This window comes from Sinocyclocheilus anshuiensis, unplaced genomic scaffold (genome assembly GCF_001515605.1).
Source record: "Sinocyclocheilus anshuiensis isolate Anshui unplaced genomic scaffold, SAMN03320099.WGS_v1.1 scaffold396, whole genome shotgun sequence".
NCBI lineage: Eukaryota > Metazoa > Chordata > Actinopteri > Cypriniformes > Cyprinidae > Sinocyclocheilus > Sinocyclocheilus anshuiensis.
Genome location: NW_015558623.1, coordinates 1,962,092 through 1,982,424, shown reverse-complemented (window position 1 = coordinate 1,982,424; position 20,333 = coordinate 1,962,092). Strand labels below are relative to the sequence as shown.

General features: G+C 36.8%; 1 protein-coding gene across 2 annotated transcripts; it reads right to left on the bottom strand.

The window, feature by feature from the left end:
• Positions 1-9,114: 9,114 nt before the first annotated feature.
• LOC107680720 (leucine-rich repeat neuronal protein 1-like) lies at positions 9,115-19,904 on the bottom strand. Of its 2 annotated transcripts, none has more exons than XM_016476753.1 (2): positions 19,573-19,904; positions 9,115-12,248 (listed from the first exon to the last, which is right to left on the bottom strand). In XM_016476753.1, exon 2 carries the CDS (start codon positions 12,011-12,013, stop codon positions 9,860-9,862), a length of 2,154 nt encoding a protein of 717 aa, XP_016332239.1. In that variant the 5' UTR covers positions 12,014-12,248; positions 19,573-19,904; the 3' UTR covers positions 9,115-9,859. The 2 variants fall into 2 exon arrangements, with proteins under 2 accessions (XP_016332239.1, XP_016332240.1); XM_016476754.1 differs by lacking the exon at positions 19,573-19,904 and adding an exon at positions 17,989-18,004.
• Between the last annotated feature and the right edge of the window lie 429 nt (positions 19,905-20,333).

Sequence of the window (20,333 nt, the reverse complement as noted above, 5' to 3'; positions counted from 1 at the left end):
GTTAGAATCCACTGAAATCTCAAATCTAATTCGCACTTAAAGGCACAATATGTAAGATTTTTTTTATTAAAATATCTAAAAACCACTAGAACAGCTTTCAGCCTCACCCTGCTTCATTCTACTATGTTAATAAATCATTAGCTCATCCATGAACATGATTTCTGCCCGAGTCCCGTCGGATTGCACCGGCTGTGGGGATGAAGACGACAACTCCCATGATTCCACACTCAGTCACGGCGTCATCAAACTACGCCTTTGTCTATTTGTTTATTTTGAATATGCGCCCTCTAGCGGCAAAAATTACATATTGTGCCTTTAAGCATTCCACCTTGCCATGTTGTGCTTTATTGTATACAGAAAACCCAATTCTTTTGAGTTCCAAGGAATAAAGAAAACCTTTGAAAATGCATTTGGAACAGTAAATGATACAAACGCCTGACAGAACTTCCATGTTTGGGGTGAACCATCTCTTTAAACCAGGGTTTAGGAGGAAGGGTGGAGTTGGGGCTTGTGAGGGGAGACTAGAGTCAAAGTCAATGCAAGGTCACACATACAGTAAATGCTTACAGTGATGTGAGGGAATGCTGATACTGCAAATGCTTCTTCCTTTGAAATATGTGCTACAACACAGGTATGGACAGCAGCATTCGCTCTCTGTCTGTAAAACACACATTCACACCCTTGATTAGATAATATTTTCATACAGGCACAAAAAAGGTAAAAGAAGCCAGAAATGTTAAAAGAGAAGAAGCAAACCCTTAAGAGAGCCCTTTCTTCCTTTAAACCGTCTCCATTTCTGCAGAAATTAGGTCAACAGAAGTGTGATGGAGTGGGGCTGCCTTTGATGCTGTCCTTTAACCCATAAATACTGCATTGAGGGTGGGAGCAGATATAGCTACTCGTGGTGGAGAGGGACGACTGGAAGCGAGAGGTGAGGATTGATGGCTTTTCTCTGTAACGTGGCACTTTTATTGTCCAGGGACTCCTGATAAGGGCCAGAGGTTCCCCTCCTCTCATAATCAAGTTGTTCCACAGATACCACAGGAACATCATTGTCTCATTTGAGCAGGAAGTGAGAATCTGCCATGGTTAATCATCTATACTCCTACAGGCTGCTTCCATTCATCAGAGCTGTCTTCAAATGTCAATGCTGAGGGAAAGTCAAGAAGCATCTGTTCCAGTTAAGCAACTCACTTAATGCTTATTATGTGCAGATCTGGAGTTAAAAATGAAATATTTTGCTTAAATATAGCTAGTGACATGATCAAATTCAGCATGAATACATCAAATAAACATGGTTCAAAAAGTCTCAAATGCTTATTATCATTCATTTGAAATGTAAAAAAGGGATTGAGCTGTATTGTGGTAGAGTACAGACAAATGCCTGATCTCATAGTACTGGCTGGGAAACTAAAAACACACGCAAGCCAATTGAAGCTGTTAATTAGGTCCTATGAGAAATCTCCTCTAGTGCAAAATCACAGCATACAATTCATACATTTAACAGATAATTAACAATGCTGGAATATTTTTTTGTTGAAGACATCTGTGAGATTTTGCTTCTCGCATTTATTTTTAGCCCATATCACTTCATCCTCGCAGCTAGAAACATCCGGAATTCACAGGAATTAAATGTTACAGTTTTTCTCAATTGCTTTGGCTCAATTCTCTAATGAAACTTTTTTTCCCGAAACAATAAGTTCAGATCTCTGAACAATTAGCTTCTTGTTCACATCAGATTGGAATTTCTTATTGATTTGAGCAAATTGCAAATGCTTTGGCACATGTGTGCAAACAGTAAGTACAATTGTCTGCAGTTTGCACAACAACTAATTGCATATGGCTTGTTGATCGCAGTTAGAATGGGTTGAAAATCTATACACAGTGCGATTTTTATTATTATTATTATTATTATTGTTTATGGTTTTAAAATAAGTCTCAACAGAGATTCATTTATTTGAAAAACTAATTTTGAGAAGCATTATTATAATTTTATTTAACTGTTGTTTTTTTATTCTATTTTAAAATGTGATTATTCCTGCTGATGGCAAAGCTACATTTTCAGAAATTATTACTCCAGTTTTCAGTGTCGTCCTTCTAATAAGCTGATTTGATGATCAAGAAAAATGTCTTATTATCATCAATGGCAAAACAGTTGTGCTGCTTTTTTCATTATTTGATGAATAGACAGTTCAAAAGAACAGCATTTATCTCATTTTTTTATATTATATTTTTTAATATTATATGTATTATTATTTTTTCATTAGAAATGTCTTTACTGTCACTTTGATCAATTTATTGCATCTTTGCTGAATGAAAGTATGAAGTTTCTGCAAAAAAAATCGTACCCCATACTGTTGTACAGTAATATAAATATATAGAAATTATTAATAATTAAATACATAATTAATAAATATAGTCTTTAGAAAATGTGAATACTGCATAAATATACTGTAAAATATATAATCATACACATGTGTGTGTGTGTGTGTGTGTGTGTGTGTGTGTGTGTGTGTGTGTGTGTGTGTGTGTGTGTGTGTGTAAAAATTATTTTATAAAACTATAAAATACAGCTATACAGGCACTCACAACTGTGCTGTACGGTTAATATACTCACAACTAAAGGGCGTTGTTCGGTACAAAGCACAGATGGACTGTCATGAGACAGAAAGACAGAGAGAGAAGGACAGGTGCACTCTCTGCAGGAAGTCATGGAGGTCCACAGTATGAGTGTGAAGTCCCACTGCAACAGAATAAATATCACTCTGTAAAGATGAAACTCTCTCAGTCAGTGTCCGCTGTTGAGTAATACCAAACCCACCCTTTCATCCTCACACTTTCATCGTAGCTGAGATTATGTTGACACATAGGTTAGAGAAGTCCCTCGCTCCATCTCTCTGTCACTGTCTCCATCTCTCTCTTCTCAGTCTCGCTTTCAAAAAAAGATGTTTTAAACAACAACAAAAAAACGATGGCTTCTGAAAAAGTAACTGCAAGGAAAAAACAGAACAAAAAAAGAAACAATTCTACTTTTATGTCCTAAAATTAGGTTAAATTAAGTTTGTTTTAGATATAAATGTAAACAAGTTAACATTTATTAATATTCCCAAAACAGGTGGCACAGCTTTTAATGAACATAATACAGTACCGTCTTATAAAATATAAAGTAGTTTCTAAAAGGTTCTCATTTTGTAGGACATCTTGCTATATTATGCAATTTTCAAGTGCACAAACCTTCTATACTTTATTATGAATAATATTTATTTGTCCAGCAAAGAGACATACAAGCTCACAGCTATTTAATAGGCCGCAAAATGAAACCACTTACTATTTATCTTTATGGCACTTAACGCTAATAACCCATTTAAAGTGTTTACAATCCAGGAGCTGCAGTACCTGTAAACTTAAAAGGGAATTGAAAGTGCACTATTTTTCTCCACTCAGAAGCCCTCAAAATAAGATTAACTGAGGTCTAAAAATGGCTGCAGCGACCGTGTGGGTGATTGGCTTGGTAAACAAGCCTTTTTCCAAAGTAGGACAGTTTCATCATTTGGAAAAAAAGACAGATTCTATTTAAAAAGCTAGTAATTTTGAGGACATCGTTTGAGATAATTTAATCAAATAAGCTATAAGAAACTTTAAGTATATTATCAGACAAAACATTCTTCCAATGATCATTATGTTCCAGCTACATTCACAATGCCACAACATTTTTACCCAAATGACCAGTTTCTGTCAAGGTCTAAAGTGGATTCAGGGCTGCTTTCAAGAGTATTTTTATTTTCGTAAGCCAAATTGAAGATGTCAGGCAATGCACAGAGACTTGGCTTCCCACACACTGTGAGGGGAGATTACATTTTGATTAATTTCTCACAGCTAGAGGTGGTGACTATGGGCTATAGCTTGATGAGCAATGTTAGACTTATTCTGATCCATGGCACAAGGGAGGTCACTAAAGCTTCACTCGGCTTTAGTTTGACCTTGGTCAACCCATGGTTCTTGCATTTCTTGAACAGTATCTAAGAACTGACTTCAAGTTGTGTATAATGGCTGCTTTATAAGAGGAAACATATTTTCAGTAATGTGTGTTGCCTACTTGAGAAATGTATCAATTTTATTCTATCTATGTTCTTAGGTGATAACTGGGTGTTGATTACCAACTTTTATGGAACTGACAGATCTAGTGTGGAGACATTGTGGGACAAGAATAGTCTGCAACACCTTCATAAAGTCTAGCATTTTTCCCCATGTAGTCTTCCCCATGCATTTTTCTGAAAGTTGCATTTAAATTCCACTATAGGCTCAAAACATCTGTTTGAATAGGCATGATTCTTCTGCATCTTACAATATTCACATAAAACATTGCAGTACATGTCAGATTCCTCTTCGGATGCATGCAGAAAGGATTACAGCAGATGCTATCATGGTTAATTTGCCATCAATATTCAGTCACTTCACACTAAAGACTTTTTTTTTTTACATCTCTGAGAGGCTACAATGTGATTTTTGCAGCTCTTCGCCTGCAGGGAGTTGACCTTGTCAGTGATATTTCTGTCTAAGGGCCTGGAGGCATTTCACAGACGCCACTGCCAGTTTTGGCAGGTAGAGAAATGGCGGGTTGCTGCAGAAACAGGACCGTCGGGAGGGGACATACAGCAGATTCCTGCAGACTGAATTTCAGCACGCATGCAGAATAAAGATTGACTGTGAAGGAGCAAATGCAGCCATCACTGTAGAATACTGGTCTTTTAATGTTGATCTGATAATCTGATTAAAATATGCTTCGGACACTTCAATTAAATACATTCAGTGATTACCTAATTAAAGGAATCGCTCACCCAAAAATTAATATTTTCTGAAAATTTACCCTCAGACCATCCAAGATGTACAGTATATGAGTTTGTTTGTTAATCGGAAGAAATTTGGAGAAATTTAATAACAAAGAGTGAAAAATTGAAGGGGGTCTGAATACTTTCCGTACCCACTGTATATCACTTGCTCTCTAATGGATTCTCTGCAATGCAGTGAATGGGTGCCATCAGAAAGAAAGTTCAAACAGCTGATAAAAACATCACAATAATCCACAAGTAATCCACACAATTCCAGTCCATCAATTAATGTCTAGTGAAGAGAAAAGATGCATGTTTGTAATAAACAAATCCATCATTAACTTGTTTTGAACTTCAAACCATTGCTTTCGGCTATATATAAGCCCTTTATCTGTAATATTGCTTTCTCCATTGAGAGTACATTTTCAGTAAATTTTCATTTTTGGGTGAATTATTCTTTTAAATGCGAAAAAATACAATAAATAAAAATAAATATAAAATAAATAATACATAAATAAACTTTTGGAACCTGTATTTGTCTTATTTCCTATTTAACACATTATTTTAGTTTAAATATTATCTATTTCAAAACACCTTTTCAATATTCAATGTATATTTTGTAAAATCAACATAAATTATAAATAAAACAAAATCTAATTGTAAATGAAAAGCGTGCATACTAGTTTTATATTTTAAGTAAACATAGAATTTATAAGCTTTATAAAAGACCAAGACAAAAATCTTGATCTTAAGACCATAAGATCAAGACTTGAACTCAGCTAGAAGAATGCATGACTTTCAGTGACATTTCAAGTATCTTTTCCTACACTACTCTTTCAAATGTCGACACCATCCATTGCAGGATGGATGGACACAATTTAATATTTACAAAATAAGATTACATCCTTCCACCTCATAACTGGGCTCCATTCTAATCTTAGAATCTTAAATCAGTGGCAACAATCTACAGTCAACAGGTCAAGAACACTTGCTGGTAGCTCCACCTCAAGCAAATAGATATCTTCATTTATGAACCAATTTACTTAAGAGATCCCACCAGACAGCAGGCTGGGTACAATAAATGGAGATGTCCTAATGGAAAAATCTTTTTGGAGGAGCATGAAAGGTCATTTAATTTATTCCAGCTCCAGTGAACCATCTCTTATTCTCCTTAACCAACAGCTGTGACTGCAATGACCTATCTCTGCGGCTATTAGCATGATGCAAATGAAGATACAATGCATTTTATTCGCACACCTCATTCATAATGCCATGCTTGTGATATTATCATCATAATTAGATGTTATATAATATTATATAAGTATACATTGATTATTCTGAACACAATCATATAAAAGAGGAGATTAGTAAATTGAAGAATTTGTACCAAACCTGAATTCAACACAAAAGTTGTAATCTGAAAAGTGAATTTACCATCTGCTAATATTCAGGACTCAGCTAAAATAATGCTCCACTTGTGTCTCTTCAAATTGGCCTTTTAAAAACAAAATCGATGCAGTTGTGTCAGATCAATAAGGGATCCCCTGGGGAGATTTCACAGCCTCAGCTGTATCAGAAACATCTTCCCTTTTGTCAACACTGAGGAGCAACAGCCTGGATGACCTGTCAATTAGATGTTTTCTGTCTAGACCTGATGATAGTCAACATGATGGCAAAGCCTATTGGTTAACACTTACACTTAAAAAAAAATGTGTAGGGTGTAGGTTTTACTTTGAAACAATTTTCACTCAAATAATTACAAATAAATGACAAGTAAAGAGACTTACGTAGTATGTTTTTGGATAACATACTCCAACAATCTTGGTTTTATTTAGTAATTTTTTACAGTGTTCTTCAAGACCTATTACTGCTACGACTCTCCTGATTGTGGTACAAACTAAACAGCTTCAGAATGCAAACTGAAAAAGACCTGGCATTTTATTGCCATTGAATTACTTATGATTAATACAAGTCTACAGTACAATACATACAATATAATATGTTATATATACATTTTATAAGACTTTGTATCACACTTTGGCCAATTTTGCTGGCAATTGTTTTTTTCAAAGTCTATTGAATTGCATTACATCCTGTCAGTGTGAGAACACTTGGCATGATGTCAGGGGTAGCTGACAGAAAGCAATTAAATACCTGAACAGCCCTAGGAGGAACCTCCTCCAGTTTAATTCTTTGGCAAATCCTTAGCTCTGTGTGTGGGTGATTCTTAATTATTCCTCAGAGTCCTTTTCACCTGGCTCATCTTATTGAGTCTCTAGCAATCTTTCAGTCTTGGCCCATGAAAGTGGTATAGGTTAGGTCCCTTAATAGGCAAAAGAGCTTCATTAGAAAGATGTAATTTTCACTCTGAGATTAAATGAAGTGGTAATTGTTGATAAAAGTTTCTTTGGTCACAAAGAAATTATGAGAAACTGTAAGACATGCATAGCCTCTTCTATACTTGGCAGTTGAATTATTTGACTGATTTATTTCGTATTTTTCCTTAATTATTGTTAAATGCGACCAACCATCAGGCATAATGACAAGCTGACTGTACATTATTCAGCTTATTGCATAACTACTAGCCAATAAATATGTGGATATTTAATATTGATGAGTTGAAACTATTTTATAATTTCACTAAGAAAGAAAAGTCCAGTACAGTGTGTACAAAACAATTGTGCTTGCAAAAAGACAAGCACTACAATAATATTACAGTAGGCTAATATTAATACAGAAGTCAGATGAGGTCAATTTCACTGCAGTCGATAAGTGAGACACAATATGGTGCCCGTTGCATTTGCATGAAACAAGAGAGTGTGAGTCCATGGTGTGATACAAGAGACGTCGAAGTAGAGCCAGTTTCAGTTGCCCGGAAGAGGGTTTGCTATAGGCAATTATTGCTGGATACCACGAGTGGCCAATCAGAATCAAGTATTCTTTTCCAGGGACCAGTGTAATAAGCTATTCTATCAAACTAACGTTTTGTATAGAGAGTTCATTCGTGCCTAAATGGGATAGAATATACTGTATGCACTAAGGATCCTTGACACTAAAAGCGAGTGTCTGATTTAAGATATTTCCAGCAATTGCTTTCTCAGTCAGCCATACAGATAAAAGATGGGATTTCCCATCCCAATAATTATATTCATTAGTACATAAAATTGATCGCATCAGTTTCTAGTCTCTAGGCCAGATTTGTGATTTTTATTTTATTTTTGGCCTGACCTAAAGAAACATTCACTTTATAAGACATACTCAGTCTTATCTAAGACCATTTTTCTTTTTAATTCCAGCAATTTTCACATTTTTTCAGATCAGAGATGTCAGTAATATCATGTCTTAAAATTATGTATATGAAATGAAGACATTTTAGCTATGAGCTGATCTGAGCAAATATGATGCAAACATGCAACATTTTACTAGTCATCTTGACATGAGATGCAAGTAGCATAAGACAAACCAATATGAGGATTCTCTCAGACAAAGACAAGTATCAAAATTAATGGGTGCAGTCATAATTTCCCATTGGTGGGCTACTGAATGGCAATCAAGCAGCAGACATGAGCAATGGTTCAGAGGCTCAATATACCCCTTTAATGTTGTTTTTGGGAATACTTTGGATTTATGACTCTCCGTAGGTTAATTCAGATAGTCATGCTTGTGAATGTTTGATGTTAGCAAGAGACCTAGCATTTGGCTGATTAAGACCAAGCTGAACACTCTGGGCTGCATGTGCCAATGGAGACTGGTTAATTATCCACATTACCCCTAATCACAACCTTCTTTTGGTTTTGGTTCATTTACTCTTTTCTTCAAGGATTTTCTGGCTCTGTACTCCAGCATGTGGCCAGAAACCTTGCACATAAAATACCAATAAAGTAAAATATATATTTTTTATTAACATAAATAATCACACACACACACACACAAATCTGCGATAAAATAAGCATCCCAAAATTTCAGGTAATTTAATGGGTACTTTGGGCTTGGTGGCAATAACTGAAGGAAGAAAGAAGACATACTAATCATGTTTTTGTAACTGCATTTCTCTATCCTATCACTATTGGGGATTGGTAATGGAGATCTTTTGTATTTGTATTGCTAAAACTATTACATCATGACCAAAAGAAGTCACTCATTTACTTAAAAAGAAGGGGGAGAGATTGGAGGAGACAGAATATGAACGAAAGATAGAATAGGAAATCAGAATAATGACACTCGACTTGAAAATCATTGTATAAAAAATATCTGAACAAAACTGTCATTTATTTTTGTTTGCGCTGTAATATGCAACATATTTTGCATGTGTAAATTACAACAAAATTAAGTGATTAACAGATTCTACCCAATTAAAAAAGAAGAATCTGAGTAATTTAAAAAGAAAAAGCATTTTTCTACTAACTAATTATTTAACATTCACATTTCTATTGCTGGTTTACAATTCTTCAATCTGCAAAGTTAACTTCTAAATCAAAAATTACTTTTGAGAAAATCCAAAATGTTCAAATTATAGTTGATACAACATTACAGAACAATTGCTAACGTTTTTCAATAGACAGTCTATCAAGTCTAAACTCACCTTGTCAGCTTACATTGGAGTCCAAAGACAAATTTGTTAATATATTTCAGTGCACAACAGTTAAACTGTCTTACGAAAGAGAGAAAGAAACAATGCATTCTCTATGAATACTGCCAAAGACATATCAATATCTGATCAGATATAGTGCTACAGCATCAATCGACCCAAAGTCAATCCTTGACATTATCTATATGCTGTGCTATCAAAATATAATGAACAAAAAGAAAAAGCACAGCTACTAACATGTCTCGGAAGCTAAACAAAGCTGCCATATTGAAAGTCAAAGAAGAGGAAAAGGCAATACACTCTACTAAAAAGTCAGAGATGTCAGTCTGAATAGATGCTTGCAGTAAGAAAAGCAGAAAAAAGGAAGTCCAAGTCTTTGTTACGCACAAATAAGCAAAGATGTGTCTTTGTGCTCTAAAGAAGAAAAAATGTCTGGTAAGCTTCACCACATGTAATAACTTCTTGTTGTGTCCACCTGCGTCGGCTTAGTGTCTGAAGAACCGTCCTTGTCCTTTTCACTGTCTGCCTCCCATAAGTTAATGAGGGGAGGATAGAGTTCGTTTAGAGGGATGGAGGAGGTTTTCTGCATGTACTTCTTTAAGGAGTGGTGGTAGTTCTTCCTCTTCCATCTCTTTGCAATGTATACCGTGATTGAGCCCAGGCTGATGATGGCCAGTATTGTGCCCATGACTGCCGCCAGAGCCGTATTGGTGCCTTGCTCAGAGATCTCCATCGCAAACGTAGAATGCTTGGTTGTGACATTAACACATGACTTCTGGGTCTGCTGGTGGATATTGGAGACCGAGAGACAGACCTCATACTCAGTGGCCGGCTGAAGGTGTGTGAGGTTGTACTCATGAACATCTACAGGAACTTTAGCCGTATAGGTGATGTGAGGGTTGTCAATTTTCATGGTGGCGGATGACCACTTCAGATTGGACGTCATGACATTGGAGTTCACTTTCCAGGACACTAAAATTGAGTGGGACTCTGTGTGTTTCACGTAGATCTTCATAAGCTGGGTGCTATCCAGAAGAGTCCCGCTGACTCGAATGGCAGTCACCCGAGTGTCCGCTCCTTCTGTATTCTGAGCCACACAGGTGTAGTGGCCAGAGTCGTCCACCTGAATGTGGGATATGCGCAGAGTTCCTGCACTGTTAAGTTGGTATTTATCGGACACTGTATCCATCATGACTTTGTTACCAGATGGGGTCACCCAGTATATTTCTGGTTCAGGCTCAGCCATAGCACGACAGTCCAGATCTACTGTCATCCCGATATCAAGGTTGAGGTGATTGGGGAATGTGTCATGAGAGATCATAGGCAGACACTGGCCTGAAGATTCACGAGAAAGTACGTCTCTCACGCGCTGACCTCTAACCTCAAGTGGCATTGCACAGAACATGGAAAGAGGCTCCATAAATCGAATGTTTGTCTTGTTTGAGCTCATCCATTGAATTACACAGTTGCAGCGCAGCGGGTTGCTATGGATACTGATCTCCCTCAGGTTGGGCAGGGAATCCACCGTTGCTTGGTAGAGGGAGTTTAGAGCGTTGTTATTGAGCATTAGACTCTCTAGTGATGGCAAGTCACGGAATGCTAAACGGCTCACGTAGGAAAACTTGGGGTTGTTGGTGGCTTCGAGTTTGGTCAGCTCTGGGAGGTTATCCAGGGCAAAGAGATCAATGGACACAAGTTCTCCCATGTTGTTAATGCCAAGTTCTTTCAGCCTCAGCATGTTCTTAAAGTCCCCCTCTTGAATTTTATGTATTGGATTTTTGTTCAAATCCAGAAATTTCAGGTTTGGAAGCTTCTGCAGAGCAGTCTGAGGCACCCGAACCAGTTTATTATCATAGAAGGAGAGACTCTCTAGGTTGTCTAGTCCAATAAACGCATTGCCTGGGATATCAGTGAGCTCCATTCCAGCCAGGACCAGGCTTCTCAAGTTGGTGAGAGGTTTGAAGTTCAAATCCAGGATGCCGACCACAGGATTTTCCCCAATCATCAGGATCTCCAGGTTGGGGGTTGATTCAAACCAGCGACTGTCAATGGCCTTGAGTCTGTTGGAGTTCAGGTGGAGTCTCAGAAGGTTACGCAATCCGGCGAAGGCATTGGGTGCAATGGAGCTGATCTGATTGTGATTAATGTACAGCTCCTGTAGATTGGTGAGATCTTGCAAACTGAAGTCAGGCATCTCGATCATTTGGTTCTCCTCCAGGTGAAGCGTTGTGAGTTGTGACATGTTGGTCAAGCCGATATCCTGTATGTTGCTGAAGTTGTTCTGGGACAGGTCAAGTTCTGTGAGATTCAATAACTGCTTCAGTTCCTCACTAGTTCTGGCAATGTAGTTACTTTGCAGAAGCAACACCTGCGTGTCAGCGGACAGGTTCCCGGGGATGCGTGTAAGGTGAAGGTCATTGCAATCAACAGTAGATGCTTCTCTGTAGGTGGACTGGGGTGTGAACCAAGGCCGGATCTCGCACACACAAAGCTGCGGACATTCTGTACTCTGAACTGAAGAGAGGCCAAGTAAAGCCAGAAGCAGGAATAAACAAATCTGGCCCTGCACAACAAAAAAGAAAGTCCCTCTTGCCATTCTGACTGTAAGTGTTTATCCTCTCAGATCTGAGCTGGAATTCCTATAGCGCCAAAAAGATGGTGAGGTGAGATTCTCATTCAATAGAAGTGTTACAGAATAGCCCTTTTATCCCTCTGAAAGCTTGAACAGTGGAGTAAAAGAGCTTCCGAAAGATTTAAAAGGGTGTAGTTCCTGTGGGCTCACATAGGTTTGAAACTTTCTCACAGCATGAAACTTGGACTGGAGAGTTGGCCTAGAAAAAAAACATACAAACAGAGAAAAGCTTATTACAATAAGCGATGGAAAAATCCCATGACATGAAAAAGTATATAAGCATATTCTAATAAACATGTAAGAGATGTAAGTGTGTAAGTGTGTATTCAAACAATGGAAACAACATTTATACACATGGATGAAGCAAAAAATTACAATGAAAAAAAAAACGGTCCCACTTTATATTAAGTGGCCTTAACTACTCTGTACTTACATTTAAATTAATAATTTGGTACAATGCACTTATTGTGTAAATACATGTTTTTACATTATTTTTCTTATATTTGAAAAATATCTGCATGTAATTACATCTGTAATTAATTTCTGTAATTACATTTATAATTACACTGTTGACCCATCCCTTACGCCTTAACCCACCCTTAAACCTACCCATACCACCAAACCTGTCCCTAACCTTACCCGTTTCCCAAATCAATAGCAGCAAATGTGTTTTGCAATACAATATGAACACAATAAGTATATTGTACTTATTTTTTGATGTAAGTACATGTAGTTAAGGCCACTTAATATAAAGTGGGACCAAAAAAACTTAAATATTCAAGTATTTTCCAGGTAAAATATCCAAAAAATATTGAAACAAGATTAATTTACTTACACTGTCAGATTTTTTCCCCTAAAAATCTGCCAGTTCATTACGAAAAAACTTGTGTTACTTGTTTACCACTATAAATGTTAACTATATATACAAAATGACAAAATGAGCTAAGCATTATGCAGAAGAAATATGAAATGAGTAGGTAAGCTTGGAAATAGATTTGTCACATTACAAATACCTATATTAAGTTTCATAATTGTTAGATATCCTTGTTCCAAATACATTAAACCAGTATACTAATATAATGATAATGTGAAAACCAGAGGCACAGGCTTTTGTTTGCTGCAATCTGACATGCTTGAAGAGGTGGATCAAAGAGGAAAGAAATGGTGACCGAAGGAAGGAAAGGAAGGAAATATTATTCCTCAGGTGATCAAACAATAGCTATTGTAAACAAAGACTGAACATTTGTGAGGTGTAGAAATGTCTCTGTACATTTAGTCATAGTCTTTCCTGTCAAGATATTACCATACCCTGATTCAAAATGGTTTTCCATCTAGGTAACTACAGCACTAAATAACTACAAAATTACCTCTCTTTGCAGCAATTATGTAAAACAAAAAAAACATAAAAATAAGATATTGCACAAATGCGAACCATATCAAATCAATCATATTAAATCAGGTAAGCTTGACTTGATTCTGCATACTCAGTAGGAAATATGTAATGTCCTAGATTACTGAGGATTATTTAACACCAGAAGGGTTTTTGAAGTTTGGAATGAAATAACCAAGGATATTAAGCATCCATCGCAAGTAAAAGGCACACAAAGGTGGCATGTTATTGTATCTTTGACAGAGCAGTGAACGGGGCATCTGCTATCCCATATGGTGCTAATGCTGACTCAAGCACACAAACAGCAAGCGAGAGGGATTTAGTCCATGCCAAATACCACCTACATTACGAACAGATACTCCTCCACAAAAGTTGCTCATCCTTGTTAATGTTTCTTAAGAGCAAGATTCAAAACAACTGAACTGCACTCATCCTGAAAACATAAGATTTGAAAACCTAAGATCTGAAAAATTCCACCCACATGATATGCAGATTACATATGCCAAATTAACATCAGCAATATGTTCACTTCAGAGATTTGGAGTCTCTTGTGAAGTTGAATCCACCAACAAATACAAGCTTGGACAGCTTGAACAAATTTACGCCTCATACTCCCAAGAAAATTAATGGAGGAAACATGGTACAGCTGGTGTAAATGAGTCCTTTAATGTGAGAGTGGAAATCAATAAAAGGCCTGATCTCCCCCTGTGGCCAAAGGAGCATCAGTGCAATTTAGAATGAGAGCTGACTGTAACTGTCAGTCTCAGCAATTCTCACAAAAGAGTGCAGTACACAGATGGGACCCGGCCTGTGTTATCAGAGTTATCAGCACCACTCTTAAAGTGTTTCGTAATGCAATACAGAATGACACCTCACACTGAAAATGGCACTAAACTAGTAAAGATGGGAGTCAAATCAATAAAAAATGTTAAGGGGTGACTTTGGCAATTCACTATTTTAACATTGAAAAAATCAATCAGTGGGAGAATTTCAGTCCATTTATCTCACAGGTTTGAACAAGAAAAATGATACAATGATTCAAATATACATTATCTAATTATCTAGGTTGTAATACAATATATCACACAATGACGCGAACTACCTTAATAAGGTGATTAAGATGAAAGATTAAACTTATCTGTAAAATTTAAAGAGGGGCAGATGAATGAAATAAAAAAAAAAAAATAGAAGGACTAAAGTGTTCCATCATTTTCCAGGAATAGCAACTAATTAACTAAGAATTTTTACCAGAACATGATCCTTGCTTGATCCATGGCATTCAATTTGCATTATGTCTGAAAGGGATAGTTCACCCAAAATAAAAATTCTGTCATCATTTTAACCCACCATACCTGTTTGACATTTTTCTGTATTACAACAGAAGATATATTCAATAATGTTTTGCCCATATAACATATAAGTCGATGGGGTCCAAAACAAGACTGGATTCCACTCATTTTTATTGTATTAGAGTGGGTAATGATGACAGAATTTTCACTTTCGTGTGAACTGTTTAAAAATATACACTGCTACTATTACAGTATTTTCCATTGTTTAAAATGAGTAAATAATAGGTCAGATGCAACCCTTATATTCTGCCATTTTCAAATGAATTATGTTTCATTTTTACTAATATTGAGGTCAATCTCAGATTCAGCTCTTAATAGCAGTATTCACCCAAGTGGAGGCCAAAACCTTTCCAGTAAGTAGGATAAAGTAATCCTCACAGTAAAGATCACAGTTTCTTTTAAGACTGTATACTGTGGCTTAAAATTAAGCCACAATTTCAGCTCTATGTTTTTAGATTAAGGCCTAGTTGTTTGTCTGTAGTTCAGAGACATCACTTCAGTTTTATTAAGTCTGTTGTGAGCATTCTATTGATCTTTTAGCAGCAAAGTTACCAAACAAAACTAAGGTTGATGCACAGTGTTTTAGAGTTTAGAAGAGCCTAAGATTAGTCAGGGGATTTACCTTTTTTCTTTAAAGTATGGACTCATGAATGAGGGTATTGGTTATTATTTTAATGATGGTAAAAAAAATGAAAACCTCATTAGAAAGTTAATACAAACAGAGAATTACTCTTTTCACATTTCAATAGTGGTATTTAGGAAAAACTGTGCACAGGCTGCAATTATGAATGGAAGAAATATGATGTAACAAAACAAACACATTTGTCACAGTACAATTCGCCTAAAGACCACACAAATAGGACACCCTGATGATCCTCATAAATATTCCGTCTTTATAAGTAAACAGGATTTAAATCCAAATCTGCGGGCAAATTAATGGCTATTATGCCATTCCAACCTCATTAGATGAACTTCTGCAACCAGCTTGCTTCCTGTTGCCCAGCCCGTCATCCTGAACTTCCCCTAGACTTAGATTACAAATGACAGCTGTGAAATTCAATGGGAGCCTATTTGAAACACCTGCCATTTCAGATCAGCGACAGATGCAGATCTGTTCTCTGCAGAGAGTGAAGACTTCTGTTTGAAGACATGTCTGATCTATGGGTCAAAGTACTGCCAGTGTCTGACAGGGTATTATTTCAAGTTTGAGGAAAATATGCGCTTGAAGCCTGCAAGTTTATTTGAATTGTACTCTAAGACCATAATCAAGATTTGAGTGTGATCCTGAGTAGCTCTTTGTTTAGATGCCCCAAATTTTAACTTTAAGTGAACTTAAGTGATTACAAACAGACTTCCAAAATGGCTGTAAAAACAAACCCTAAAGTTATTTAGACAACGAAGATGCATTACAATCTCCTAAATAAGCAAACAACCTCACTACGCTTTTAAAATCTCAATTTGAGCACAGTAAAGTGCAGGTTTTAAATCTCACAGAAAATCAATATTTTAACTACTACCAATAGCACTAATGGGGTTATGCTCGTATAAGAAATAAGGGTATTTAGTATATGCAAGCCCGACACAAACCACACAACCATTAGAACACGTCATTTGTTGTTCATGATTTGATTCTGTGATTTATCAAGCCACTTATGAATAGCAACAGAAAAAAAAAACTGTTGTTGCTACAGATATGAACAGGGCTGATTGTGTTTCTCACAGACTACGGGACTTAAAATATCCTGAAAATACATTTCCAGGAAACTGTATTTGCTTTTATAACCCTCTATATGCACACAACTTTCAAAGAAGGCAGAGGAAACACTGGAAATACATTCCCAGCATACAATACGAACGTCCAAATAAACAAGAGGAGAAACCCAAAAGGCCTGGTAAAATGGCTTACAATGTCATCTCCAAAAATGACCATCTTGTCTCTAACTCCAGTCTTTTCTCTGCTAATCTTCTCAAGGGACTCACTTCCTAAAAAACTTCACAGAAAGTGAGTGAGAAATTAATGGTAATTAATTTTATTCTTGGATCAAAAAGGCTTTGCAAAGGGCCAAGAGAGCAGATCTTTTCACATCCAACATTCAAGACCGTCTACGCTTGCCAACTCTTAATCTGAGGGGTATTATTAATTGCATGGTGAATCATAGCTTTGCCCAGGGTTGAACTGTGAGGTAATGGCATGGGCGGTAGAGTGCTGTAGAGATGGGGAATACTGCGAATGGCATAAAAACATTGATTGCCGATCAAATGGATTCCTCTGTGTCACTGTACAAAAATGAGTGCTGAGAAGTAACTGCACGGGAAACCCCCAAGGTCCCATTTCAATTATTTTCAGCACTATGTGTTTCAAACCATTTGCACTTATAAACATCACCCAATGGATTCCAGAATTTGGAATATCTAAAACTCTCAATATAAAAAGAATACTTTCCGTACCCACTGTATATATATATATATATATATATTGAATCCTCAATAAATAAAATAGCCTCTAGAATCATTGCATGTTACCATAAGTTGAATCTTCCTGTACAGATGCTGTGAGATTTACCGTAATATGTGCAATAAATAAATAGGTTAAAAATGTTGCATCCTTGGAACTGCTAAGTTAGTTTCTTATAGTTAATAAGCTTAAAATTAATATCAGTATATTACAAACGTTGTTTAAAATAAATATCTAAATACGTAACTATTTAAAAAATGCATTATGTTCATAAAATTAAATTAGGTGATTCATGAATTTACAAAACAGAATTATTAAAATTCATGCATTTATAAGAGTAGTAAGAAATGTCTTTTTTTCTCCTTCACCTACTGTCCAAATAGATCCTTTGCCAGAGTGATTCTTAACCAGATTATGGTTGCAGAATTAGTCAAACAGCTGCTTGGTCTATTCCACTCTTTATCTCTGTGACAAACACAAAAGCCAGACTTATTCTTTTCACCATTATAACACTGGCCACTGTTACTTCCAATCCCAACAGACTGATAAATTCATGACATGCACATTTATAGGAAAAACACATAACAGGCCTCTTACAGCTCCAGACCACCTTACGTCTTTGTTTAATATCTAATATCACCTTACATAGTCTTACGTAAACCACAGTAAGACTAGTGTTTTGGATTGACAGAAAAATTCCAAAAAAGAGCCAAATTCATCAACATATGCCCAACATTTTCTTTACCTTGTTGTTGCTCATGAGGACGCTTCTCTTCAAATGCCAGAAAACAACTTCTGCAACAGCTGCAACAAGGGGTGGCGTCCCCAGGGACAATACAAACCCCCTCCTCAAACCCCATTATACATCCTTCCCTGACTAAAAGACGTCTTCCCGTGTTTATTGTCTTTCCTAGGGAAGTTGTGGCGTCTTATTTCGAATGAGTAAGCAACGAAACATCTGCTGGAGTGCCTGGACATTGAGATGCAAATCACATTTCTGCATCGCCAACCAGACCCCATGCGCGCGCCTGCGGTAAGCCAGCAGTACCGGGATCTGTTCGAAGTTTGGGATCGATTTCTGCCACAATTGCAATATAAAATCACTCTCAGGAGGCTAAATATAACAAACGAGTGACTGTGAAGAATTTAATGAATGCAAACGGCATGATCAAATAGAATTAGAAGTAAAACTGATATTGCAAACAAACGCTTCACGCGTTTAGTTAATGTTTTATCGTTGCATGCATTCAAGTTTGATATAAAGCTTTAAAAAGTTGCCCGTTAACCATGGCCATCACATTCTGCTTACTCCTTATACACACACATGCGTTGTAGTAGCATTATCTTTTACCAGGCTGTTGTTCTGAGAAATACAACATAAACTGTGTGAACTCATAAACAAACCATAAATTATGAAAAATCACACACGTTTTGCCCTTGAACATCTCAAGAGCAACAGCCGATGCGTCCTTGCAATTAAATGCAGTAAATCACGCCGTATGGCAGGCCAGTTGAACATTATTCCTTAAAACTATTATTATTATTTTTATAATACTAGTACTTATTTTTTTTATATCTTTAGTACTTTTATTCTAGTTACTAATAGGTTATCTAATGTTGGCTAGTATCACATCAGTTATTCTCTACATACTAGTACTTATTCTTTTGCTACTAGTCAGCTATCCAAACAGTAACAAGTAATTAATCCATTGGTGGTACCAGTCTGCAAAATTTTGTAACTGAATTCTATTTATGGACGATTTCCTATTAGGAAAAAATATTAACTATTTGTGAGTTTCTAGCGTCTACATAAGTAGCCTGCTAGTATCAGTTGCTAGTGAAACTGAAAAAGATTACCTCACCACTGGATTGCTTCATAATAATTTTACAACTAAAACACTATTTATCATAGTACTATTTATAAAAATGCTAATTATAAATAAGTATTACTTATAAACATTTTTTTTATTATTATTATATTAGTTACATTTTATTATATAATATATATTTTTATTAATATTATAGAAGTTAAAAGGAATACATGTTAAAACGGCTTGCCATACACCTCAAAAGCCTCAAAAGCTAAGCAGTATAGATACCATCTATTTTCTTTTTACCTGAAGGAAACACATTTTTGGGTGAGTTACTTTAAAACCACAGCTCATTCTTACAGACAAAGATTTTGCAAGTGGCTACTGATTTTTAAATTATTGCACTGCGCATGATGGAACCTGTTTAGTTGCCCATGGTTCTGGTTTAACATGCATAGATGCATAAAGAGAATCGCTACATATATGGTATGGATGCTTCAAAATCTATCTGAACATACCTCTTTGGTTTGCCAGCCTACACGTTCCGAATGGCATTGAAGTCCTCCCTCCGCGCTGACTGCTGCATGCACTTACAGTATCTAGAAACAGTATCTATGTCCTTGCGAATGAGCACTGAAACAAAATCCATAGATAATAAATACCATCACGTCGCTCGTAAGTTCCGTGTAATTAACTGCTTCACAGTGGCATCGTTTCCTTACATCCACTCCGCGAATATTCATGTGCAACCTTCGCCAAGCGCATGGTCAGGTTTTGCATGGATCCTTGCAACGGGGATCCGCTGACTGGCTCCCATCCGCCGTGTCTCTGTGTTACTGTGGAGCCCGTGCTGCGTCTCCAAGGAAAATATGATGACAGCACCTGGCGCTGTCCAGGCGAGTCAGCTGATTCCCGAGCAGCCGATTGGTTGCTAGCCGGTGGCTTGTCACTCAATTCCCAAGCAGAGCACCATCTGTTCTGGGATTGTTGTGATACGAACAAAAGCGGGCACTGGGGGAGCGCGGTGGGGATAACGCGGGGCGTGGAAGCTGAAATGCTAAGGAGGTGATATTCTCTTATGAGAACGTCTTCCACTGACTCCCTCCTCCTCTTTGACGTAGTGATGGAGGACTCTGCATGGTGTCCCACTCACCAAAGATTTACAACGAGACAATGTCCCTTTGTTCGGTGCCTCACTATGAGGAAAGTTCTTCCTAATCCATCCATCCTTGTGCATTGTCTTGGCTAGAGATTTTCAGACAAAATATCCTGTTTTAAA

Excerpts from the sequence above, each read along its gene's own strand:
- LOC107680720 (XM_016476753.1), bottom strand. The coding sequence starts at position 12,013 with ATGGCAAGAGGGACTTTCTTTTTTGTTGTGCAGGGCCAGATTTGTTTA.